We start from the raw sequence: 25,715 nt of genomic DNA on the forward strand, positions 1-25,715 counted from the left end.
GGGTAACAAGAGCGAAACTCCGTCTCAAAAAAAAAAAAAAAAAAAAAAAAAAAAAAAAAAAGATGAATGCCTGACTTTCTAAAATCAGTATTCCATCATCCTATGGAAGGACTGGGTCACTGTCATCACCCATCCCCATCTTATATGTTACAGTTCAGTATTTTCATTCTCTTTATTCTCTCCCCAGGTAGTACTCCCTGGGAACTTCCTACACCAGGTTTCATTGGAGGATTCGTATGGGAGAAGCTAGCAGTGGCCAGATCTGCCATCTCCCTCCCCACCTTAACTGGCGTTTTCCTTGAAGCTACCTCTGTCACATCCCTGGGCTGGTCAGACTGTCCCCCTCCCGGGCTCTCAGAGTCAGGCTCTATGTTCATCACGGGCACATTTTAAAGTGCATCCTTGTTCCTGTGGTAGAGACTAGGGATAGGATGATGGGTCAGTTGACATTGGTGGTTTTGAAATGCTGAAGTTTATATTGCTTTCCCAAGTAAGAGTATGATACTTATTATTTCCAAAGAGTACTATGTTTAAAAGTGCCCTTATGCTTTTAAGAGAGATAGCTTGGGGTTTCTGAGATAAGGTAGGAATAAAGTGGTGTGCACTAGTCGCTCCTGAGAACGGCCATGTTTATGATTTCTGTGGTTTCTCTACTGCTGTCCCTTAATCACTGATGGGCACTTACGGATTATGGGTAGCAAGACAGGAACTGTTTCCATCTGAGGCTACTGAGACTTGTGGGTTTTGTTTCTATGTAACAGAATCAGCATGAGAAGCTTCTGAGGCACTGACTACTCCCAGATTATGTAGCTCACCTACGATGTTTTCCTATCTGTGCTGTGTTGGAGGTAAGAGCATTACAAAACAAGTTACGGCTCTAGCCTCATGAACTTGCAAGCAGGTTGGGGACAAAAGGCTGAGTGCTGCACAGTGGCTGAAGGCACAGGAGTCATCAGCAGTCTTTAAATAGGGCCCCAGGTTTCAAAGGGAGAGAATTCTAGGCTCCTAGGATCCACTTGAAGACAGGGGCATTACCTGGCAAAAAGCTTCAACTGCTCCAATGGGATGGCACTTAGTATCTCTTTTAATACTTTAGTTTATTTCACCAATTAATAAATGCCGAGAAAAATCATGATTGGCTGGGCTTGGTGGCTCCCACCTGTAATCCCAGCACTTTCAGAGGCCAAGCTGGGTGGATCACCTGAGGTCAGGAGTTCATGACCAGCCTGGCCAACATGGTGAAACGCTGTCTCTACTAAAAGTACAAAAATTAGCCAGGCATGGTAGCCCGTGACTGTAATCCCAGCTACTTGGGAGGCTGAGGCAGGAGAATTGCTTGAACCTGGGAGGCAGAGGTTGCGGTGAGCAGAGATCGCATCACTGCACTCCAGCCTGGGCAACAGGGCAAGACTCTGACTCAAAAAAAAAAAAAAAAGAAAAAGAAAAGAAAAGAAAAGAAAAAATAATGATTGACAGGGTTCCCATGATTCAGCTCCCTATTTGAGGCCCCAGGATCCACTTGAAGACAGGGATATTACCTGGGATAAAGCTTCAACTGCTCCAGTGGGATGGTACTTTAACTCTTTTAATGCTTTTAGTTTATTTAACCAACTAATAAATGCCAAGAAAAATCATGACTGGTCAGACTGGGAGTCAAGGGTGAATCCAGGTGGTTACTGACATCGTTTTATTTTGAGATGGAGTCTTGCACTGTCGCCCAGGCTGTAGTGCAGTGGCATGATCTTGGCTCACTTCAATCTCCACCTCCTGAGTTCAAGCAATTCTCCTGCCTCAGCCTCCCAAGTAACTAGGACTACAGGCACACACCACCACACCCAGCTAATTTTTTTGTATTTTTAGTAGAGATGGGGTTTCACCATGTTGGCCAGGATGGTCTCGATCTTCTGACCTCATGATCCGCCCTCCTAGGCTTCCCAAAGTGCTGGGATTACAGGTGTGAGCCACCGCACCCGGCTGCTGACATCGTTTTTCTTAAGAGCACTGAGCCCTCTCAAAGATTCTGGGTGTGGGTGATTCCCTGCAGATGACAAAGATTCTGACCTCTGCAGATAGCCAGACTCCACTTGAAGAACACGAAATGCTGCAGCCACTTAACAGCACAAAGTTTGAATTAAACCTTTTGCGCTAGATTTGTCCTGCCTCTTTTTAACACAAGATCATGAAATGGGCATTTGAAGGTGTGTTCCGTTTTCTGGGCAACAAGCTATCGAAGCCATTGAGATACTACTGTCAGCAGTCAGGGGAGTTCCTCCACACGTAAGGTCTAGGGACTGAAGTCTCTGATTGCTGCTTATTTCTCTCCAAGCCTTCAGCTTCCCAAACCACACACTCCAGCTACCCCCTCCCCTGCTCCAGATCCCTGAGCATGTTGCCTTGTCCTAAGGGAGGGTCTGAGATAGTATTTCCTGCTCTTCAGAAAAAGGACAGAAAGCATGTGGCCTAGAACTGAATGGCCAAGGCTGTGGCATGCCTCTGAGTCCTCTAGCTGACTTAGGCCCAGAGAGGCTGAAGAGAAGTGAGCCTGGGCCCTACAATCTTAACATCACCTAGTGGAGGATGGGGAATGCATGGCTAACACAGTAAGAGTTATTACTCTCATAGCAATCCCCTGCGATTCTGATGGGACAATGCTTCTCCGTGGTGGTTTGGGACCAGACTTCCTCCATCCTGTGTCTCCACCAGGACCTCAGAGTCTCCCAAGTGAACCTCTGCAGCTCACCGGCAGATAGAGGGAGGGACCAAGGGTTGCAATAGTCAGGCCTAAAGATGGAACACATCTCCTCTACCCATATGATGCAGAAGGCTGCAAACGTGGTCAAGCTGTGTGTCCTGCACACAGAACCTAGTTTGGTGACCAGTTCATCTCTGCCACACCCAACTTTAAAAGCCTCTCACTGGTGATTAACAGATGCTGGATGCCTGGGTGCTTTCCCTCCTTGTCTTCCCAAACTCATCAGTTTATAAGTTTTTTTTTGTTGTTGTTGTTGTTTTTAAGACAGTCTCACTCTGTCACCCAGACTGGAGTGGAATGGTGTGATTTTGGCTCATTACAACTTCTGCCTCTGGGGTTCAAGTGATTCTCCTGCTTCAGCCTCCCAGGTAGCTGGAATTACAGGTACCCGCCATCACGCCCATCTAATTTTGTATTTTTAGTAGAGAAGGGGTTTCACCATGTTGGCCAGGCTGGTCTCAAACTCCTGACCTCAAGTGATCCGCCTGCCTTAGCCTCCCAAAGTGCTGGGATTACAGGCGTGAGCCACTGTGCCTGGCCCAGTTTGCAAGTCTTTTGGAGCTAAGTTACTAAGGGCTATCTTTCCACTTCTTGAGGACACTATGACTGCACAATTATCTGAGGAATTCATAAAAGACCAGTTAAGTATCTGAAAATGAAAACTGCATGGGGTTTAGGTTCCAGGCCACAGTAGTGCTGCTCAGGTTCCCCAGATGATTCTAATATGCAGCCAGAGTAAGAACCAATAAAGCAGCACAACAATGTTGCTTGATTAGAAGTGAGGGAAAAATAAAGGGGGGTGGGGGGGGAGGCGAGAGTAAGGACTGCAGTCACCTGCCAAGCAGGTAGCTCTGTATCTGCATGAAGAGCTGCGGAAAACGCTGGGCAGCACCTGACCTTCCCATGAGAGGTAACTTTAATTTTGTTCCTTGTGGCCAAAGGGGGCTAATCAACACCCTCTAATATCCAGCCTGAAAAAATCAGAGCACGCTCCAGGAGGAGGGTTTTACTTGTTTTGGTAGCATCTGGATAATAAGGTGCACACCCCGTCCGGGCCCTTTGTGGGGAGGCTTAGGAGTGGACAGCCACTGCCCATCCTAAGATCTTGGGTATTAGGCAGCCACCCCCAGCACCAGCCACACACGGGGGCGCATGGGAAGTGGAAGCAGCTACAACAGCGGCCTGGGTTTGTCCAGAGAACCTACAAGGGCCCTGAAACCAGTCAACACAAATTCCATGAAGGAGACGAGGGTCTGATACTTGCTCCTCAAACCCTTTTCCAAGGGCTGATGGCTCCTTACTACACGCATCTTCTCTATGCCTATTTTCAGAGACACTGTCTCAGCGCGTGTGAGGACCTCCTCAGCGCTTTCTTCTTGTCAGATGGGTCAAAGGGAAGCTGGAAGAAGCGGGATCAGTCTCACCCTGATGTCCCTAAGCAGAAGGCCAAAGCTGCAGCCTTCCAGCCCTGGGGCGTTTGCTTGAAGTGTTGCCTCCTGGTGGCTAAGTTTCCTGTATGCACACAGTGCCTAGTGGGGTTGAAGAAATGGGAGCTCTCCTTGGCCTTTTCAACCATTCTAGAAAATGAGACTGGGAGGCCTTTGGCAAAGGTGGATGAATGTTTGCCAACCTGAATTTGATCAAGGCAGGGATTCCCAAGCTCCTGGAATCGAGTGTTACTTCAGACAGGTTGCTTTGGAATGAGGGGTTAACAGGAACCGATGTGACAGCCTAGCCTTGCCTCACAAAACAATGTCAGTTCCTGGGTTTTTTTGGTCATTTTTTTGGTGGGAAGAGTAGAGGATGAAAAGTTATTTTCGTCAACTCTGAAACTGACATTAAAACTATATCCTTCAGGTGGGACATGGTGGCTCATGCCTGTAATCCCAGCACTTTGGAGGCAAGGTGAGCAGACCACCTGAGGTCAGGAGTTCGAGATCAGCCTGGCCAACATGATGAAACCCTGCCTCTACTAAAATACAAAAAATTAGCCAGGCGTGGTGGCAGGTGCCTGTCATCCCAGCTACTCCAGGAGGCTGAGGCAGGGGAATCGCTTGAAAATATATATTATATATATGTATACACACACACACATACATATTTTACATATATATATATATATATATATATATATATATATATATATATATTTTAGTGGGTTGTAGCTGAGATAAACAAGATGAAGAAAAGCAGCCTAGAGAAAAAGGGAAGCCTCCCTTTTGTACTACGAAGCCAGTAACTGGTCGGGTCCTGTGGTTCCTTCCCGAATCCTTCGAAGCTATTCCTGATGCACCACCTCATCAAGGCCTTATCACCTCCCACCCAGCTACTCTGCAGTCTGGACTGTACCCAGCTCCACTGTTCTGTTGCCCGAGCTGCCAATGGCTTCTGCTGTGTGTAGGCCAACTGCTTTTCATCTGGCTGGTCTGAGTGCCCTCTGTTCCATAGAGCCTGCCTGCTGTGGCTGTGTTTAGGCTTCAACACTGAGCCCCACCTCCACCTGCTAACTCAGCAAATCTGTGCCCTTAGCTTGGAGTACACTCCTTCTTGGATTCAAGCCCTCCCTTTTCTAAATTTACTTCTTTCACCCTCAGGATGGGACACATGCTGGCTCCTATTCATGCAGCATTGACTATGCGCTTCTCAGCCAGAGGTTCTCAAAGGGAGGCTCAGGGCCAGCGCATCAGCATCTCCTGGGAACCTGTTAGAAAGGCAAATTCTTGGCCAGACGCGGTAGTTCACACCTGTAATCCCAGCACTTTGGGAGGCCGAGGTGGGCGGATCACCTGAGGTTGGGAGTTTGAGATCAGCCTGACCAACATGGAGAAACCCCATCTCTACTAAAAATACAAAAAAAATTAGCTAGGCGTGGTGGCGCATGCCTGTAATCCAAGCTACTGAGGCTGAGGCAGAAGAATCGCTTAAACCCAGGAGGCAAAGGCTGTGGTGAGCCGAGATTGTGCCATTTCACTCCAGTCTGGGCAACAAGAACAAAACTCTGTCTCAAAAAAAAAAAGGCAAATTCTTATGTCCTCCACCTTCCCCAGACCTACTGAATTGGAAGCCCATCAACCAGTTTGAAGAAGCCTCTTGTGCTGAGGTTTAAGACACTGCTGCACAGTGAGCAAGTCTCCATCGGGCCGGAGACCTCCTGTCACCGTATGTGTCAATTAAGTGACTTCATGCCAAATGTCTAAAGCCACACCTGGACTTTAGGACACTCTGTGTCCCCCAGCTTGGTCACAGGTGGACATGAATCATTTTTGTGTTAACAAAACGTATGAGAAGAACATAAACCCTCTTCCCTCAAAGCCAGCAGAGGCACTGGGTTGGTGCCTCCCACCCACCCATGGCAGGCAGCACCACTGCCTGCATGTGTTGATGCCAGGCCCAAGACTTCCTCGCCAGAGGCCATGCCCTCACTGGGCTGCCTGGGCGGTGGGAACTGTGCACAGGTCCGAGACGTAGCATGAAGCAGCACAGCCAGCAGAGTTGCACAATTAAATAGCATGTTTAATCATCCCACAATGGACAGTAGTGCAGTAGAAATTGTGTCTCTTTAAAAAGTCACTCCCCCAAAGCTCCCATTCCCCAATACCCAGATAACCATGGTGGAACAGGGCCAAGGCCAGAGGGACCCAGGAATTCTTGGTTCCAAAGAGCTGAACGTCTTTCCAAGTCAAAGTTGCCTTGTAAGCAGCCAAGAGCCCAATGGGTTGATGCACACGCGCTCATTCTAACACACACACATGCAAGGGACACAGAGAAACACACGGAGGGAGGGACAGAGAGGGGACCATGGTGGGGCCGTTGCACACATGCGCTCTCATGCCGCAGCATTCCAGTCTGTGGGGCTGTCTCCTCTGGGGGCAGGGAGTGGGGGCCTGAGCCCCGAAGCAGCAGGTACTGGTCACATGGAGAGGAGGGAGGCAATCTGTCCAGTCTGGCTGCTCTGACAAGAGCCCTGGCAGCAAGAGAGGCCACTCGCCACCTCTGAAATAGTCAATCCTCTCCTAATCTCAGGCCAGATGGGAGAAGGGAGTGGGGCTCCAGTGCTAAAGGGGGCCAGATATCATTTCTATGCTACCTACCATCTCAGCATCTATGGTGAGGGGAGGGGTGCCACTTCCTCTTAGCCTAGGAGAGGGCATACTCTGCCCTAGAGAAGGGAACAAACAACATGCCCACAGTCAGGCTCTCCGGAGCCAGGAGGCTGGTAGTGCTTGGTCTTGCACTGAGGCATGTGGGCAGCATGCAGGCCTCGCCCTGCAGCACTCGAGGCACAGTGACCCTGCACACTGAGGAGCTGCAGAGGCTAGGAGCTGGCTGGGTCTGCCCTCGGGGCAGGAGAGGAGTTTGCAAAAAAATGAGGCCCTGAGGTGAGGATATCTGAGGGCCCACCAGACAGGTTTAAAGAGGAAACCTCTTCATTCACAGCTTCGTTCAGGGGTTCCTAGAAGATGTCTCTGGATTCAAGTCCCAGCAGTTCTGGTTGGGGCTGTTGGGGCCAAATGATCAGCGGATGCTGGGACAGCAGCTGCCCGCAGACTCGGGAGGTAGGAGGGCCGGCCTGGCAGTGTGCGGGGCTCTGCCCTGTGGATACAGACCAGGGGGCTACAGGATCTCCTCCCGCGGGCTCCGAACCTTCAGTGGGGTCTGCCCGTTGGGTACAGAGCCATTCTGGCCATGTAGGAGTTTGCCCTTCTCTCGGTCTGGCCACGTAAAGATGGCGTCGTCACTGTCCAGCTCTGACTCGGAGTGCATCAGGCTGCTACTTAGCACCAGGCCTTTCTGTTTGATGCCTGCAGGGAAAACAAGGAACCCAGTGTCAGGAGACCAACCTCCAGGCTGGAGCCACCCCCACACCTTATCCCAGCCTGAGGAGCCGAGGAACAGGGCAAGTCACAGGCTCCTCTCCAGGCTGGGAGGTGCAGATGGAAAGGAAGCTTCCCTAGTCCTTCTCCTGGGCCCGACTGGCTGCAACAGTCCACTAAGGGGTGTCACAGAGGGCAGAGGAGAGCACACCTGGGGTCTCCTGCTGGTTCTTGATCTCCAGCATCCATGAGCTTTGGTTTGGGCCACCCAATGACATTCTCTTTCCTTTACCTTTCAAATTTGGAATATTTTATCATCTCCCTCTACGGGTGGAGTGAGATGGTAGGCAGGAAAGCACAAAGACCTCAGGCTCTGGAGAATGAGCTGTTAGCTGCATCCTAGCTCAGCAGGGCCACCGAGTTATGACACAGCATGAGTGTGCAATTTCAGTCCACATAGACCTTTTCTCCGTGGGCTCTTGCTTGCTCTGGCTTCACCAGGTGCTAGGGTGGCAGAGCAGATACATGCTTGGAGAGTTCTCTCCTGCTGGGAGAGCCTGACTGAAGTGGGGACTCTCAGAGGCAGTCCCAAGTAGCCAACTCACCAGAACACATAAAACAAGAACCACAGGAAGCACCTGGGGTCAGAGAAAACGCCTCCAATTCTGCAAGCCATGGTAGTCACCACTGCTTATCCCGATAGATGCAGAGAGGCCACAGACATGAAATGTGGTCTAATAAGAAGAGCTTTAGGGCAGATCCTGTCCAACAGCAAGATGGCTGCTCTCTGGCTGGTACAAAAACTCCAGAGAAAGCAAACAGCAGGACTAGAAGTGGGAGCTGCCAACAGGGGGCACCCCCTCAGCAGTGTTCTGGGTCCTGGTAATGTCCATACTCAGGAGCTAACCTCCCTCCTTTCTAAAAGAGCTAACTAGTCAGGTGAGGTGTGTCTGACCCAGGCAATACCGCAATCTCATCATCCAATTTTCCCTTCTCCCAGGAGAAGGATCCAGATCTCCCTCACATACTCAAAGTGTCTTGAGAGGATTCCCAGCCATTCAGCCCTTTCTGGCCACATCTGACTTAAGGCTGGGAGTGCCCTGAGCTCTCCAGGCTGAGCGTATCCAGACTCTGATGTGTCTGTCACTCAGGACCACGTATGCCTGAGGACCTTGCCCATGGGCAGCTGTGCCTGTGCCACGTGCTCTGGGACTCGGGCAGGGAGCTTCCTCACCACGTCGGTGTCAGGGTTGTAGTTCTGGGTTGTGACTGCACAGCCACCTCTCCTTCTGAGTCTCTGGACAGTGGAGCAGCAGGGCCACAGAAGAGCACTGACAGCCAGGGCTTCTCCAGTGTGGTGGGGACAGTGGAAAGGGCCCAGGTCTTCCAAAGGCCCTGCCTTGCCCCTTGAAATACCCATCCATTCACAGCTGCCACCTTCCCAAAGCCCCTCTGGCTGTAGCAGTGAGGACAGCAGCCTAGGTTCAACCTGATATAAGAGAAACTTTTAGAAAAAAAAAAAAAATCAAAAGAATAGCAAAATAAAAACCATAGCTGCTGAATGTAAAGGGGGCCTCCCTGAGGGGGGCAGCCCCACACTCACCCGGGTGGGACTGCTCTCTTTCTTCAGTTACTGCTCATCGTCAGTACAGCCATCCTCTAAACTGGCTCCTGGCCAACTGTCCGTCCAGGCTGCTGTGCACACACATCCTCTTCCCACCACAGGACCACTCAATCTACCCTTGCAACTAAACTTCTTCAGTTCCATACCTGACACAATATGGTTTGAATCCCATTCTCCTCGTCCTCCTAGTGACTCTGCTCTGGGCTGGACCTGCTAACCCACTGAGCCCAGAACAAGAACCAGTGCTTCCGGCCTGCTCAGACCCACACGGAACCTGAGCGGGCTCTCCCTGTTCCCTTCAGTAGACACCGCCCGCAGGAAGACAGCCCTGCTGCCCTCACCTGGTCGCACATTGTTGGTTTCGGTCACCCAGATGCCACTGGAACACCCTGTGGCTCTCCACTCTCCCTAAGATGTCTGCTGTGCTGAGCTCAGGCTCCCATCCAATCTCACCTCTGCAGTGCGGCACTTCTCGGGGCCATCGCCCTTTGTTTCTCCCCTCCTGCTTCAGAAGAGGCATCTTCACTCTATGGCTTCCTCTCTCTCCTCTCTCCCCATCTCTCTCCTTCCTCCTCAGTCAGGAAGCACCTCTCCAACACTCACCACCCACAGATCTGCTCATGAGCCCCTTCCCGAGGAAGAGGAGGCCCTTGCCCTCTGCCTGCCATCCTGCTTCTCCAGCTTTCACTGCTCAGCTTCTAAAAGGATTTTTAAATATTCAGGGCCTTCATCTCCTCACTTCACTTCCTAAATCATCTGCACTTCATCAATTCTGATTCTTTGGCCTCTGTAGCAGCAAACACCAATGGCCATGCCCTAATGAATCCCCTCCTCCCTCCTGAATGGTCCTTCTTGGGCTCCTCCATCCTAGGCCTCTTCTATTGTCCCTCAACATTCCCCCATAAGGGATGTGACCCTTTGTGGTGCTGATCCTCACCAGCAGGTGTAGAAACAGATTCCTATTTCTGCAGTTCCAGGTCTGACTCTTCTGCTGAGTTCCATTTAATTCATCTTCTCTTACCCAGTCACTGCACCAGAGGTCCTGATTCTGTCAACAGCGCATCGTTCCCCATCTCTCTGGTTGGAAGTCAGTGCTGACCTTGCTGGGCCTAGCTATAACCCACTGACCCCATGTTGTGTGAACCACCATCAGCTCCTCCTTGGACCAAAAATCTCCTTGCTGGTCTCCCCACTTGTAGCCACTCCCCTTCAATTATTATATGCTGTCACCAAACTGATTTTCCTAAACCAGCATGTTCAAGACGTTGCTTCCCAGCATCACCAGGATAAATGTTTAACTCTGCAGGCTGATATTCAAACTTTCAGTTTGGGCCTTGTCGATTTTTCATTCTCGTTTCCTCAACTCCACTCATAACTGTCTTGAACCAAACACCTGATCCTCTCCAACGTTTCTTCTCCAGTCTCTCCATCTCAGGGAATACACCACCACCCAATCCACAGAGCTCAGCGCTGACGCTGTGAACCTTCCCTTCCTTTCTCCCTTCTCTCTCACCCCAACTGGCCAAGAGACTGCTAACCTCATCAAGTCTTTCTCAAACATCGATCTAGAACAGGTGTCCCCAAACTACGGCCCACGGGCCACATGCGGCCCCCTGAGGCCATTTATCCGGCCCCGCCTCACTTCAGGAAGGGGCACCTCTTTCACTGGTGGTCAGTGAGAGGAGCACAGTATGTGGCAGCCCTCCAACGGTCTGAGGGACAGTGAACTGGCCCCCTGTGTAAAAAGTTTGGGGACGCCTGATCTAGAACCTCTCTGCCTCTCAACCCTGAGGACTTTCTATCTAACTTCCTTTCAGCTAGGCTTTCACCCTCCAACCCCTGCAGCCGTCAGCCATAGTCGTCTTTTTTTTGAGTCAGAGTCTCGCTCTATCACCCAGGCTGGAGTGATTTTGGCTCACTGAAACCTCTGCTCCCTGGGTTCTGGCGATTCTTCTGCCTCAGCCTCCCAAGTAGCTGGGATTGCAGGTGCCCGCCACCACATCTGGCTACACAGTTGTCTTTCTAAAATGTAAACAAAGACCAGGTGCCATGGCTCATGCCCAAAAGCCCAGTACTTTGAGAGGCCAAGGCAGGTGGGTCACTTAAGCCCAGGAGTTCAAGACCAGCCTAGGCAACACGGCAAAACTCCATCTCTGCCAAAAATAGAAAAAGAAAAAAAAAAAAAAAGATTGCTGGGGATGGTGGCACATGCCTGCGGTCCTGGCTACTTGGGAAGCTGAGGTGGAAGGATCACCTGAGCCTGGGAGGTCAAGACTGCAATGAGCCTTGATCACATCACTGCACTCCTTCCTGGTTGGCAAGAGTGAGACCCTGTCTCAAATAATAATAATTGTAACAATAATAATAAATGTAGACCAAATCCCACCATTCACTTCCTTAAAAAGCTATCAGTGGATCCCCATTATGCTCCAGAGGAGCCCTGAGCAGGGCCTCTGCTCATCCACTGAGCCTTGGGTCACTCAGCCCTTACTCTGTGGGCAGGTGAACCTGTCCAGCATGTCACCTTCTTCCACCTCCTCAAATGCTCTCTGCTCCTTCCAGTAGCTGGGCCTGTACTAGTTTTGTTCCTATGCTATTTCCTGCAGCTTTATCTATCTAGCTCCTACTCATCCAGGTCTCAGCTTAAGTGTTTTTCTTCATAAAGGCCTTTTACAAGCATATTTTATGCATTTGTGAGTTTGCTTAATGTCTATCTGACATCACCTACATAAAAGTGGAGTCTGTCCATTTGATTCACCACAGTAGAGCAGTGTCTGGCCCAGGGCCTGGCACACAGTGGTCCCGCTCCACATCCACAGATGAATGAGGCATAGCCCCTGCCCTCAGGGATTTCACTGACAGGTAAGGAGACAGGCAAACATAACTAACCATGACACAGTGAGAGAAATACTGACCCAGGCATGTAGGAGAAAGGTGACCACAACCTGAGGAGGTTAAGGGAGGGATAAGAAAGAGTTTTCTAGGGCTGGGTATGGTGGCGCACACCTGTAGTCCTAGCTGCTTTGGGAGGCTGAAGCAGGAGGACCACTTGAGCCCAGGAGTTGGAGGCTGCAGTGAGCTATGACTACACCACTGCACTCCAGCCTGGTGATAAGAGCAAGACCTCGTCTCCAAATTTTAAAAAAAGAAAGCGATTACTGGATTAACCAGCAGAACTTGTTCAGAAAAGAGGGAGATCAGCAAAGAGAAAGATTCTAGAAAAGCAAACTGATGTAAGCTCACAAAGGCCACATCTATCAGACCAAAAATTCTAGCTTTTTGTGCTAGAAATAGTAAGTCATTGAAGAATGTCAGGGGGTGAAAAAGCACGATCCAAGTAACGTGATAAAAGCTTTGGCTGCTGTGTGAGGGGTGGGTTTTGCACATTTCACCTCCAGGTCCTCATTCTCAACATTCCTGGGTGAAATGCTCTGCCTGCCCTCACTACTCTGGTTTCTTGGGCCCATTTCAGGTCCCACCACCTCCAATCTTCACCTTGACAGTGTTGGTGAATCGAGCTGCTTGGTGCAGAGTCCAGACTGCTGTGAGACTGTTCTCTTCCGCTACTGTGTGTCTTTTCTCCCTCACTAGACTGAGGGCACAGCCTGTGTCTGATGACTCTCTAAACCCCAACAGCCTCTCCCTAACACAAAGCTTTAAGTATAAAAGGTGTTTAAGAAATGCTTTAAATAGTTCTATTTGCAGAGTGTTTAGGAATCGCTTTATAGAGTCCAGCTCTCATAAACCAACAATACCTGTCCCATGGCATCCATGATAAATAACACTCTCACCAGCTGACCCAGCCGAGCCAAGGAAAGAAGGCCCACTACCCGCCCTAATCTCCCAGTGCCATCAGTCAAAGTCATCTTAGTGTTTCTGCAGGGAAACTGCCCTCCTATCTGCCCTAAGACACTGACAGAGGCTGTGGACTTGCCAAATAATAACAATAGAAAGACAGGAGAACAAGACTGGCTGAAAGGAGGTCAGCTGGCAGACACAGGCCTGGATCTCATCTCTGCCCGTAAAGGACAGACTGGTCAGCAGTAAGAGACGGACAAGTTCAAGGTCCCTGACCCTGACTACCTGGGGCAGCTGGAAAAGTGGAAGTCCAGGTGGGAAACATGAGGAGAATGCACAGGCAAAGGAAAACAAAAGGCCCAGCCCCTCTGCCAAGTGGAAGGAGCACTGCAAAGTGGGTTCTAGAGGCATTTTGTCCAGTGCAGCTCAGGGCAAATCTGATCCTCAGTCTTCATCAGGCAAGGGAACAAAATGCTTTGCAAGCACAGTGAGCTGTTAGTGACATACTCAGGAGGGGCTAGTGACAGCAGCCTTGCACAGAGAGAGTGCACAGACCCAGAGGCTCCTGCGTCCTGGGTTCCTACCTGCTCGGGAGGTTGGCTTCAGTTCCAGGCTTTCTTGATCTGTGGCATCCAGGATCTTGTACTTGCTTTTCCTCTTGGGTTTTCCTTTTTGCCTAAAAAACACAATCCCCACCCTTGCTCAGGAAACAAGTCCTCTGGGAGGATGAGAGCCAGATGTGCATGCAGAACCCTGTCTTGGTGGGGCGCCTACTGGGAGGGGTGTCCTCTCCTCACTTCTCAGCCAGGAAAGGTGGAAATTGTGATTCGTTCCTCATCAATTCTGGAGAAGGGGAAGGGAGCTATGACCACCTTTGCATGAACTCACACTACTCCACAGGGGCAATGAAGGACAGATTGGTTAAAAATGTTAAAGAAAACAAAATCCTCTGCTTGAAGGGTGTGGGAAGAGAGAGGCATTACACTAACAAAGTTGGTAATGGTGGTTGTCTTAGGCTGGTAGGAATTTAAAAAAATTCCTTTAATTCTAAGTTTTTGTTTATATTTTTGAGACGGAGTTTTTTGCTCGTCGCCCAGGCTGGAGTGCAGTGGCACCATCTCGGATCACGGCAACCTCCACCTCCCAGGTTCAAGTGATTCTCCTGCCTCAGCCTCCCAAGTAGCTAGGATTACAGGTGTGCGCCAACATGCCCAGCTAATTTTTGTATTTCTAGTAGAGACGGTGTTTCACCATGTTAGCCAGGCTTATCTCAAACTCCTGACCTCATGATCCACCCACCTCGGCCTCCCAAAGTGCTGGTATTACAGGCGTGAGCTACCGCGCCTGGCCTAGTTCTAAGTTTCATATGAGGTTATACTGCAGGTTGAATCTCAGCTCACTATTAACTGGTCCTCAGACAGTGATGTACCTTTCCAGCCTAAGGTTTTTATCTGTAAAATGGGAAAAGGTTATTTGTATTAAAAATGGTATTACCTATAAAATATTATGGCACACAGTATATACAGAAATAATACTAATAATGAAAACATGAAATAAATGTAACCACTCTGTCTTAGAAGACTCAATAGGAAGACTCAAATGAAAAACACAGGACGCTTGAGCCTGACTAGCCTAAGAGTACACCTGTGTGGAAACATGCACACCTGCAAATCCCAACTAGAAAGGAAGGCAGAATTCAAAACTCTTGGGCTATGCTGGTAAGGCTAAGGTGTAGTGGATTAAAGAATACACACTTTACAGATGTGATCCAGGTCCGTACCCGTGGCCCTCACACTCACCTCCCCACCTTGCCCCACTCCCGCCCAGCCATGTTTCCCAGGTTCCAAATCACTGCAGTGGCTGCCACTCACTAAAAGAGTGTGCTTCTGCCCTCAGGATAGCCTAAGGGTGAGGAAGGTGCCTGTGCATGCCTTCGGTGGGTCAGACCTCACTAATGCTGACTGCGGACCCAGCCCAGTCCTTCCACGTGGAAGGTGCCAAATACCTCTCTGAGGAACCAACGTATGACAAGAAGCCCAAATGAATTTCAAAGGAGAATCCATCTTACCTCTTACAACAACAGATCACAGTCCAAGACAGGATTCCCAAGGCAACAACAATGACAAAGGTAGCAATGATAACATATAACACGCTCCACTCTGCCAAGAAAATCAAAATGGTGAGGGCTGTGGAGGGAGAGGCTGGAAGGGAGGTCTGGGCTGCTTTCAGCTTGGGCAGGTATGGCCTCACTCTGGAGACAAGCATGCCCCAGGGCTGCCCAGGAAGGTGAGACCTTGGAGTTAAGGGCGGCTGAGGCTTTAAACCTTTTAAAATGTCCCTGCTTTCCAGTCCCTGCTCCAGGCAAGCCCTGAGACCCCGCAGCAGTGGTGCAGGCTGAAAAGAGCTTTAAGAGGGAAATGAGGGCTTCCATTAGGCACTCCGAAAGACAGGAGGCTTTTCAGCTGGTGGGATTTAGGCTGTAACTGGCAGTTGATCTGAGTTAAGCCTGGTTCTTCTTACACGACTGCTTCAGAGCTTTCCTCTAACCTTGAGCAAGTGTGGAGGAAGGAGGTAAAAGTCCTCTGCAAACAGAAAATACACAAAGTTCTTCTCCTTGCCTGCTCATCTGCTTCAGAAACACCAACACCCACCCACTCAGTGCAGAACCACATTCAGCGCCAAACAGGCTGGCACTGTGCCACACAGAAAACTCACCACAGTTACTGTCTCCATCCCTCAGCTGCACCTTGATAAAATTCTCCATCCAAAAAGGGTCACAGATACAGCGTTTGGTAAAGGAGTCACAGTGGCCATGGTCAGAACAGTTCAGCTGACATGCTGAGAGTGGCAGCAAAGGGAAGAACGTCAACAAGAGTCAGCTGGGGTGACAAGCAGCACCCAGGGCCCATGAGGGCACCAAAGCACCCCAGATTAATGTTATGTGGTGAAATATCCTGGAGACCCACCTTGGGCACAGCACCTGCCTTTCTCATCTCAACTGGACAAAACTGGAGCAGTCAGGAGGGCCACTAGAAAGACACTTCCAGTCTGTCTTCACTGTTGTTTGTCTACATCAGCAATTCTTAATCTTTAATGTCCCACACATCCCCTTCTCAGAATTGCAAAAATAGAATACATATAGTACTTCAAAGGAAAGCAATTATATTAAACATGTTTTTGAAATATTAAAGAAGACAGGCTGGGCACAATGGCTCACGCCTGTAATCCCAACACTTTGGGAGGCCAAGGCAGGTGGATCACTTGAGGTCAGGAGTTAGAGACCAGCCTGGGCAATATAATGAAACCCTGTCCCTACTAAAAATACAAAAATTAGCTGAGCATGGTGGCGCATGCCTGTAATCCCAGCTCTTTGGAAGACTGAGGCAGGAGAATCACTTGAACCCAAGAGGCAGAGGTTGCAGTGAGCTGAGATTACGCCACTGCACTCCAGCCTGGGCGACAAAGTAAGACTCCGTCTTAAAAAGAAAAAGAAGACCCATTTTGAAATAACATTGTGTCTTCATCAAAGCATTAAATAGGCCAAGTGTGGTGGCGCCACACCTGTAACCCCAGCACTTTGGGAGGTCAAGGCAGGTGGATCATCTGAGGTTGGGAGTTCAAGGCCAGCCTGACCAACATGGCAAAACTCCATCTCTACTAAAAATACAAAAATTAGCCAGGTGTAGTGGGTCATGCCTGTAATCTCAGCCACTCGGGAGGCTGAGGCAGAAGAATCACTTGAAGCCAGGAGGCAGAGGTTGCAGTGAGCTGAGATCGTGCCATTGCACTCCAGACTGGGTGACAGAGTAAGACTCTGTCTCGAAAAGAAAAAGAAGACCCAATTTTGAAATAACATTGTGTCTTCATTAAAACATTAAATAGGCCAAGTGTGGTGGCGTCGCACCTGTAAACCCAGCACTTTGGGAGGCTAAGGCAAGTGGATCATCTGAGGCTGGGAGTTCAAGACCAGCCTGGCCAACATGGCAAAACTCCATCTCTACTAAAAATACAAAAATTAGCCAGGCGTAGTGGCTCATGCCTGTAATCTCAGCCACGTGGGAGGCTGAGGCAGGAGAATTGCTTGAAGCCAGGAGGCAGAAGTTGCAGTGAGCTCAGATGGTGCCCATACACTCCAGCCTGGGGGACAGAGTGAGACAGTCTCAAAAACAAAACAAAATAAGAGCTAGAAGTGGGTTTAACAATTATCATAATTTTGAAGTAGTGATAAGTAAAAATGACATCATGTAATGTGATAGGAAATTTGCTATTTCTATTGCCTCAAAGCCACGGTTCTGTTGATACTACTGTAGTTTGTTGCCTACATTGATCATTGAAGGAAACAGTGGGTTTCAGTCAAAGGTTAGTGAAAATAAAGATGTAATTTTTCCCCACTCAAACCCACAGCCTTCTGAATGTGATCTCAGAGGCCCATGGGCCCCAGGTTAAGAACTCCCAGTGATTAATCAGGACTTTCATAATGGTAGTGCAGGAAAATGATTATCTCCATCTTCCCAGAGAAAAGGAGATGAAGGCCAAGGACAGAGAGGACCAATAGGTGAGCTGCAGGTACTGGGTAGGCTCTTGCTCCCAACTTCCCAGAATTACTCACTGACAGTGTTGATTTCCAGGGCTCTGAATATCAAAAAGTCTGCTTTTTGCTTCCGCAGCTCACTCTTGAGCATCGCTGCCACCTCATGGCCTTTGAAGATCTGGTGGGGAGGCTCGTTTTGAACAAAAAATATCATTTTGGTGCTGCAGAGACATGCAACAGTACAAATGAGCTGAAGGGACCCACACCTGCAACAGTAGCTACCATTTACTAAGTACCTTCTGTTTGCGACAGACACTGTGCTAAGTATTATATGCATTCTGTCACTACAAGCCAGTGAGAAAAGCGTTATCAGGGTCATCTCCATTTTACAGAGGACAACACCGGGACTCTGTAAGATGGGGTACGTAACTTGCCCAAGGTCACACAGTTGATTATGTCAGAGCCAGATCCCAAACCTGTTATGTCTGACTACAAAGGCTGTTCTTTTTTAAATGCCCTAAGCTGCCCTCAGCTAATAAAAGAACCCATTCCTCCAGCAAGAAGACCCATACCCTCCATCTAACTGAAAGATGAGAAAAATGGGGATTTGGTATGGCTACATCCCTGTTGTCTGCCTTTTTACAGCTAAGACTGCCGGGTTTGTAACTGGGTTTCTTTAAAGACAAACCACAATGCTTTGTAAATGTAAATGGTTGTACAGCATCAAAAATTATCCATAGGTCAAAACATAGCCAAAACAATTATGATGACAACCAAAAGAAAGACCTTCTACTGTAGTATGGCTGCTATGAAATTATATTACTCCATGCCCAGAATCTGTTTGCTGACTGCCAATTTGTCAGACAGACCACATCTGAACTCACAACTGGGTAGCACAAAGTCTGTTCTATGTCTTAGCCTTAATTTTTAGTAGCCTGCCTCTTGAGCTTCATGTTTATTTTACAATTAGAACTTTCCAGATCACTGGGTCACAGTGGTTTACAAGCATGACCAAGATATTGATTCCCTCAGCATGCAGTGTGTCTGGGTGGGACCTGAGCACCCTAGAGGCCCTGGACCAGTTGCTTCCAGTACATGCAGCCTTCTCCGTTTATTCCAAGATACCCTATAAATGGTATCATTTTCTAGGCATGCATGACATACAAGTCTGAGATGCACTGCCATAGACTTTCTAAAAGCTTGTTGCATGGTGGGATTTACAATGGGGCATTATAAATTCCAGAAACAAAACAAAACAAAAAACCTTTGCCATAAAGGATGTGTGGTCCATCTCCCATGATCTCTCCCAGTTACCTAATCCATGCTTACAGTTTCAATTTTGGTCTATATATCAACAACCCTCAAATCTTTATCTCCTTTCCCCACATCTCTCCTGAGTGACTGGTCTATATCTTTAAATACTTGTGTGAATATCTACAGCAGAGCTTCAAAAGATGCCTCAAATTTAACAAGTCTCAAAATCAACTCATAATAACCATTAATTGAACACTATGTGTGAGGGACTATACAAACGTTAACATTTAATCTCGTAACAATCCTATAAATAGGTACTAGTATTTTCACAGATGTTAAAACAGGTTCAGAGAGGTGAAGTAGCTTTCCCACCGTCATAGAGCTAACATTAGTGGGTCATGGCTCAAAAGCTGGGTCTAGAGTAAGGGCTATGTTCTTTCCCACTGTAAAGTACGATTTTCTTCCAATCACACATTCTTCCCGAATTCCTTAACTAAGACAATCCAGTCCAAGCTAGAAGCTCAGAGAAACCCAGAAGCTTCTCTCTTGCTCATGTCCCATATGCAGTGCTGGTGAATCTGAGCAACTCTGTCAACAGTGCTTTTACCAGCATTCTTGGTAATGTCTTTCCACTGCTTGCCAGCCAGTTCCTGCCAATTTGGATCAATCAAGCAGCGATTTGCCTTGTTCCTACTCCCAGGATGCTGAGTATACTTATCCCTAATTGTGCTGTCTCTGACTTAGTGAGTGCTGACTGTATATTAAATTCACCGGGGAGGTTTTCCATTCTAGGTACCCAGGCCCCACTCCAGACCAACTGAACTATAATCTCTGGGGCTAAGGCTTGGGCAGTGTTATGTTCAGACAGCCTCCACAGGACTCTACTAAATGGCTGGAGTTGGGAGCCACTGCTCTCAACTCATGTCTCCAACCCTGGCTGGTCCCCCAGAGCTGCCTCCATTTATTACCCATCCCCTGTCTCCACTATCTCCTTTTCCTCTCAGTCTGTACAGATGCTCACAAATTTCCTATTTTAAAAAGATGTTCTTGTTCCACAAGGACTACAATTAAAAAAATAAATAAAAGATATTCTTTCAATCCTATCTCCCATATTATTTTCAGCACCAACTCCCTCAAAAAAGTGTTATACTGACCATCTTGGTATCCTCAAACCATGAAATCTGTCATCTGTGCCCAACATCTAAGTAAAAATGCTCTCACTATCGTTGTGCTGATCTACTAACCACAAACCCATAGGCCTATTTTGTGTTCTCACCACACCTCCATCCCTGTAGCATCTGAATCCTTTAGAAGCACCCCTTTTGTCAGATCACCCCTTAACTTCCAGCAGACCACTCTCATTTGGTTTTCCTCCTGCCTGATTGCTGTTTCTTAGTTTCCTTTGCTACCTCTTTGTTTTCTGCCTCCTTCTTAAATAATGATGCCCTTCAGAGTGTGTCCTCACCCATCCTGACTCTCTCCCAGTGAGACTCACCCATTCTCAAGGCTTTGGCTCCTGCCTGTATGCCAGTAATGTGGGCTTTTCCTTCCACAAATTCCAGCCTTTACTTGTGACTATCTGATGGAACATCTCCTGATGCAGCCCTTAAGACACCCCAAACTCAATCATCCAGACTGGTTCCATCTGCCTTCCCAATCTCAGTTAATGATCTGAACCATCTATCCAGGCATCCAAACCAAAAGCCTCACATTTAATATTTCACTCACTTTCATTCCTAAAGGGCCAAGTCCTGTTGAATTACCACTGACTTTCTTTTAATTCCTTCTCCTCTTCTTCCACTACCTTAATTCAGGTTTTATTACCTTTTTACTAGACTAGTCAAGAAGCTTCCTGGTTGGTCTCCCAGCCTTTGGTCTCTATTTTAGTCTAGCTTCCACACTACTGATCTCTTTCTTTAAAAAAAAAAAAAAAAAAAAATCAAATTATGGCATTTCCTTCCTTTTAAAAACAAAGCAAAAACTTCACACTCATAAAACAAACCAACTTGGATCTGCCTACCCAAACTAAAATCCTCAGCTTGTATATAACTGTTCTGTCTTTACTGCCAATCTTGTCTTCTGCCACATCCTGGGGCCACTAAGCTTTGAACCAAGTGACTTCTTCTGGAAGAAACCGTGCACTTTCATGCATAGGGCCATTGCTCATTGCTGTTCCCTTGTTCTGAATTTCCTCCCAGCCCTCCCATGCCTGGTGAAAACAAGTTTCCTTTTTCCTTTTTTTTTCTTAAGACAGTCTCACTCTGTCTTTCACGCTGGAGTGCAGTGGTGTGACCATAGCTCACTGAAGCCTCAAACTCCCGGGCTCAAGTGATTCTCCTGCCTCAGCCTCCCAAATAGCTGGGACTACAGGTGCATCGCACTGCACTGGGCTAATTTTTAAATTTTCTGTAGAAGTGGGGTCTTGTTATGTTGCCCAGGTTGATGTTTTCTTTCTTCTAGAAAAATCTTTAGATTACCCCTGCCCCAATCTCCTAGAATTCATTCCCTTGCCATGGTGTTCCACAATGCTGCTTGTTGTATCAAATCCACCCTGTACTAATGTTCCATGTTTACTTATCTCCCCTACTAGTCTGTGGTTGTCAAAAAATAATGGACCTCCTATACCCTGGAGCCCTGCTGCAGTGTCTACTACAGTGCATGTCACCTGCACTAGAAGAGAGAGGTCTACAGAAGAAAAGACATCATGAGTGTTTCTGGTCAGAAAGCCCATCCTTCTCTATGTAGCCACACTATTTCTCAGCTCATTCGAGAAGCCTGGGGGCCCCTGGTCTTTCCTTTATGCCCCCCATTCATTGCCCGGCTACCTCTGCTCCGTGTACGGCTGAATCTTTTGCACAATGATGTCGGAATCCAGCACCCCCAGGAGGACCCCAATCTGGCGGATGAACATCCCCTTCAGCCTCTCAGTTAGCTGACTGACGTTGATATCCAAGATGATCTCCACCAGGTTGTTTTTCCTGGGATCTGGAAAGCATGTAGATCAGTCATGGCTTTGGAAGTAGGACAGTAAACATAGACCTGCCTCTGTGCATTTGCTTTGGCACAGGAGAGAAAGGAATGAGAGCATTCAGATGTCCTTCAAATGGAAAGAGACAGTAAATTCCTGATTGGGAAATCTGGGGCTGGCTTAGAAAGCTTCTAAAGTACTCCTGGTCTCTATACCAACCTGAGAGTTCCAACAAATGTGCTGGGGATAAGGCTGAAGCAGTGAGGCAATGAGGGTGGGGAGTAATGAAGGGAGTGGGGAAGAGCGAAACACTTAAACATGTTTTAAAAGCCTCTGTGCAACTGGCGGTGCTGAGCAATCCAGGCCAAGTGGGGGGTATCAAGCAATCTTTCCTGACTCACATCTGATTTTCAGTTCCTCGCTGTTATTTTGTGCATAACAATGGGAGGAAAAGTGTCCATCTCAACAGTCTTCTCAATAATGGGAATGCATTGTCCCTCCAGGTTTAAATACAGTTAACAAAAGAAAATCCAGTCAGCCAAGAAACAATGATTTCCTTAGAGCCACATCACAGCTGCATTATCTTTGCATAACTCTAAAATTGTGAGGCTATCGTGTTTTACTTTTGAATATGTCCTAAAGATATTCTACATTTGGAATTTCAAAGTGATTGTTTGGAATGCCTTATTTACATACTTGAATGCACCACTTGCCTGTTCTGATGTATAATTTGCATAATTAGTAGACTATCTGTGATCTGACTTTAAACACCAAAGAGATTTTATAGTGTCTCAGCTACTGTCCTTCCTAGAGGCAGGACAAGGACTGGAAGACCTCCCCAAATCCCTTACTGTCTAAAACATCCATATATGAGCTTGGCCTAGATAATAAACAGTAGGTTTAAAGTTAATACTATTTCATCAGAAGCTCAGGAATTTATAAAGCTCTATCCCACCTCCACTCTCAGTGCCTCCCTATCACCAAATTAACCTCAAAGCAAAACAAAAACATGGTTCTATTTAAGAAGAAAATTTTTATTTCTGCAAAGCTGAAAATGTAAAGGGCACTATTACTTTACCTTCCCTGAATTGTCAGATAAGGCCTGAGGCTTAACTTATAAAAATAAATTGTTTTCTGCATCTGGATCCTGATGAGACATCATGACTCAAGCTATTCCTGTGCTCAGCTTCCTAAGCACTCTGAGCCCTCTCTCATCAGTCATGAGGAGAGGAGAAAGTGCTGGACTAGGAGCACAAAGGCTTGGCTCTGACACAACTGCTGTGTGACACTGAGCAAGTCCTGCCCTCTCTGAGTTTGCTTCTCCATCTGAGATGAATAGTAGGAGGTCTGTATTTCTGCATGGGTAGGAGGTATTGTTAGAACAGACAGTCTCTATGGATTTTTCAGCTTGGGGTTTCTAGATTTATTTTTAAAGCTGGACATGCCATCTGGCTCTGTCCATACTAGCGGAAGGGGTCTCAGGATAGCAGCCTTGATTGGCTGATTCAAGAATTCTACTCAGCTTCAACACTAAATGAACTCACCAGGTTTTACCTCCACAGTGGTGCGGTCTGTGTCACTCTCACCCTTTGCATCGGTCACTTTCAGGTGAAATGTGTAGGTTCCCTCAACCAGGTTTGAAAGAAAAAGGATAGGGTGATGGTCAGAGTGATTTAACACCTCCTATAGGGTTGAACAACATGGCTATGTTACAGAACAAAATGCCATTCCTTTCCTAGAGTCAGTTGCTGCTTCCACCATAACTAAACCCTTCAGGGCTGAACTGTTTCAACCTTGGGCAATTCCTGATCTGGAACAGCACCGCAGCCTATAACTGCTAAGATCAGGGGATAGAAACCCATTCTATGCTATACTAGCTTACAGAATGGCCCTAAGCAAATCACTTAACCTCCCTGGATTTCAGAGAACAATCCATGTTTGATATAAGGGGCCACTTGATTAAAACATATACTGGAATGCGTGGCTCCTCCTCCTCCCCTTTCCTGTGTGGCTCTCCAGCTCCTAGCACACTTACCCCTGCTGCTGGGCTCCCCTCATCTCGAGTCCAGAGGTAGCTGATTATTCCCTTGTCATCTGAGGACTTAGAGCCGTCCAGCTCTGCTGTGCTCGTGGGTAAGGTCACCACCACATTTGCAGTTATCTTGGCTATAGGTGGCTTGTTTATTTCTAATAAAAGAGAAATCATTGACATAATGTGACATTCTGTAAAATAAATGTTTCTTCATGATGCTTATGGGGAAATTAAACAACAAGACTACCTTAACCGGAGAACTGTTTCAAGTGCCTGTCCCTGCCACCAACCAACCGTGTAGATGAAAGCTACTAGTGCTGCAGTCCTGAGGTTCCAGGTCTACCCAGAGAAATGTTCTCCTGACACTGTACAACGAGGGGACTCGTGTGCTGTCCTTCCATATTCTCCGAGCAGCCTTCCCAGACAGAATCCATTTCTTTACTTTGGAGGTATGTGATGATCAGAAATAACAGCCCAAGCTGCAAGCCAATTGTAAACTTTGGAGTTTAGGTTTCACCTAGCTGATATTGCAAATTCTCCTTCACAATATCTTGAAATGTTATTCTCTGAATATCTTTTTGGACTCCTTCCTTGGAACTTCACAAGAGAAAACAAAGAGCTACCTCTCTTTGTCGGAGCCCCACGCGAAGCTTTGTTTACTCAGATATCTATGCAGTATTTACTCAGCTCGATATCCTGTGTCTGGAGGTCTGCATATCTGATAGTTTTTCCTGCTATCAACTTAGGACCCTCTCCCACAACCCTCACTGGTCACCATGCCTGTAAACTACAGTGAGGCCTCCAGCTGGCCTCAGCTCGAAGGCTCAGGGCAAGCATAGTCAGCGGCAGTGCAGCCGTCATTCTCAGGCCTGACAGCAGGTGTCACTGTAGCTAGCAGGAGTCATGGCCCAGGTCTCAGCAATGCAGGGGCAAAATAAAAATGCAAACAGAACCCTTAATTCTTTCCCTGTTCAACTGAGAAAGAAAGGAGAGAGGGAGAGAGGGAGGGAGGGAGGAGAGGGGAAGGGAGGAAAGGGAAGACGTAAGCAAGAGGAGGGAGGGAAGTTAAAATTCACCTTACAGTCCAATTAAAGGTGGTTTTAGAAAAGAAATTAACAGGTGCCCTCTCCCAACCCTCTTCCCCACCTCTTGCTGTCTCTAATCAATTTCTGCAGCCAAACATGACAGGACAAATTCTTTAGCTATCTGACCCAAAGAGGCTGCTACACAAACTCTCCAGTTTGGTACCTTCTTTGACAATGACATTCACAGAGCTCTGGCTTTGCAGGCTCCTCTCATCTTTGACAGTCAAAGTGAACACATAGGTCCCCACTTGCAGCCCAGTCACAGTGGCAACACTGCTGTTAGCATTCTCGAGCTGCACCCCATCAGGTCCCCTGCAAAAAAAAGAAACCAGAGGGTGGAGTTGTACCTGTCTGCTCCTGTCCTGTACCTAACTTAGCAGGAGAAGACAATGACTTCCTCAGCAAAGACGCAAACTATTGTTACCCAGACCTTGACAGGACATGTTTAAAATATTCCAATTGGACAAAGTATCATTTGGCCTCAAAATACATGCTGCCTGCTGGCCAGAAAATTCAAATACTTTTTCAAACACCTTAGCCTTATCCTTTATATGAACTTCTAGAACACTTGAACTCTTCACTGTTCCAGTTTGTAAAAGGAAGAAAGTTCTCTGAGCAAGTCTCTGATGAAAAGAATGATTTAACAGTGATGTTTCTAAAAAGCATTTCTGGCCCAGTAGTTGGTTTGGCTCTTGCCAACAAGGAAGCAAAATGCATTTCTTAATCACATGCCCAAATCCCTCCTGATGAAAAGTCAAGGAAAGGAAATGGGCCAAGGCTGCAGAGGAACTCTCAGGACAAAACCATCTTGTTCGTAGCAACTCTATAAGCAAAGTTCCCTCCAGCTCCTGGACAGG

The 25,715-nt window shown here is 47.7% G+C and overlaps 1 protein-coding gene across 6 annotated transcripts in view; it reads right to left on the reverse strand.

The window, feature by feature from the left end:
* Positions 1 to 6,244: 6,244 nt before the first annotated feature.
* KIAA0319L (KIAA0319 like) overlaps positions 6,245 to 25,715 on the reverse strand; it is a 127,619-nt gene continuing 108,148 nt past the window's right edge. For 4 of the 6 annotated variants that reach the window (XM_074380503.1, XM_074380502.1, XM_074380501.1 and 1 more), the window contains 9 exons: positions 25,022 to 25,170; positions 23,777 to 23,928; positions 23,286 to 23,424; positions 21,599 to 21,758; positions 17,598 to 17,740; positions 15,704 to 15,826; positions 15,057 to 15,147; positions 13,573 to 13,664; positions 6,245 to 7,554 (listed from right to left, as the gene is read on the reverse strand). In XM_074380503.1, the coding sequence (XP_074236604.1) occupies positions 7,367 to 7,554; positions 13,573 to 13,664; positions 15,057 to 15,147; positions 15,704 to 15,826; positions 17,598 to 17,740; positions 21,599 to 21,758; positions 23,286 to 23,424; positions 23,777 to 23,928; positions 25,022 to 25,170 (1,237 nt within the window). In that variant the 3' untranslated portion in view covers positions 6,245 to 7,366. The other 2 variants (XM_074380505.1, XM_074380504.1) reach the window with 2 other exon arrangements.

Source organism: Saimiri boliviensis, chromosome 11 (assembly GCF_048565385.1).
Source record: "Saimiri boliviensis isolate mSaiBol1 chromosome 11, mSaiBol1.pri, whole genome shotgun sequence".
NCBI lineage: Eukaryota > Metazoa > Chordata > Mammalia > Primates > Cebidae > Saimiri > Saimiri boliviensis.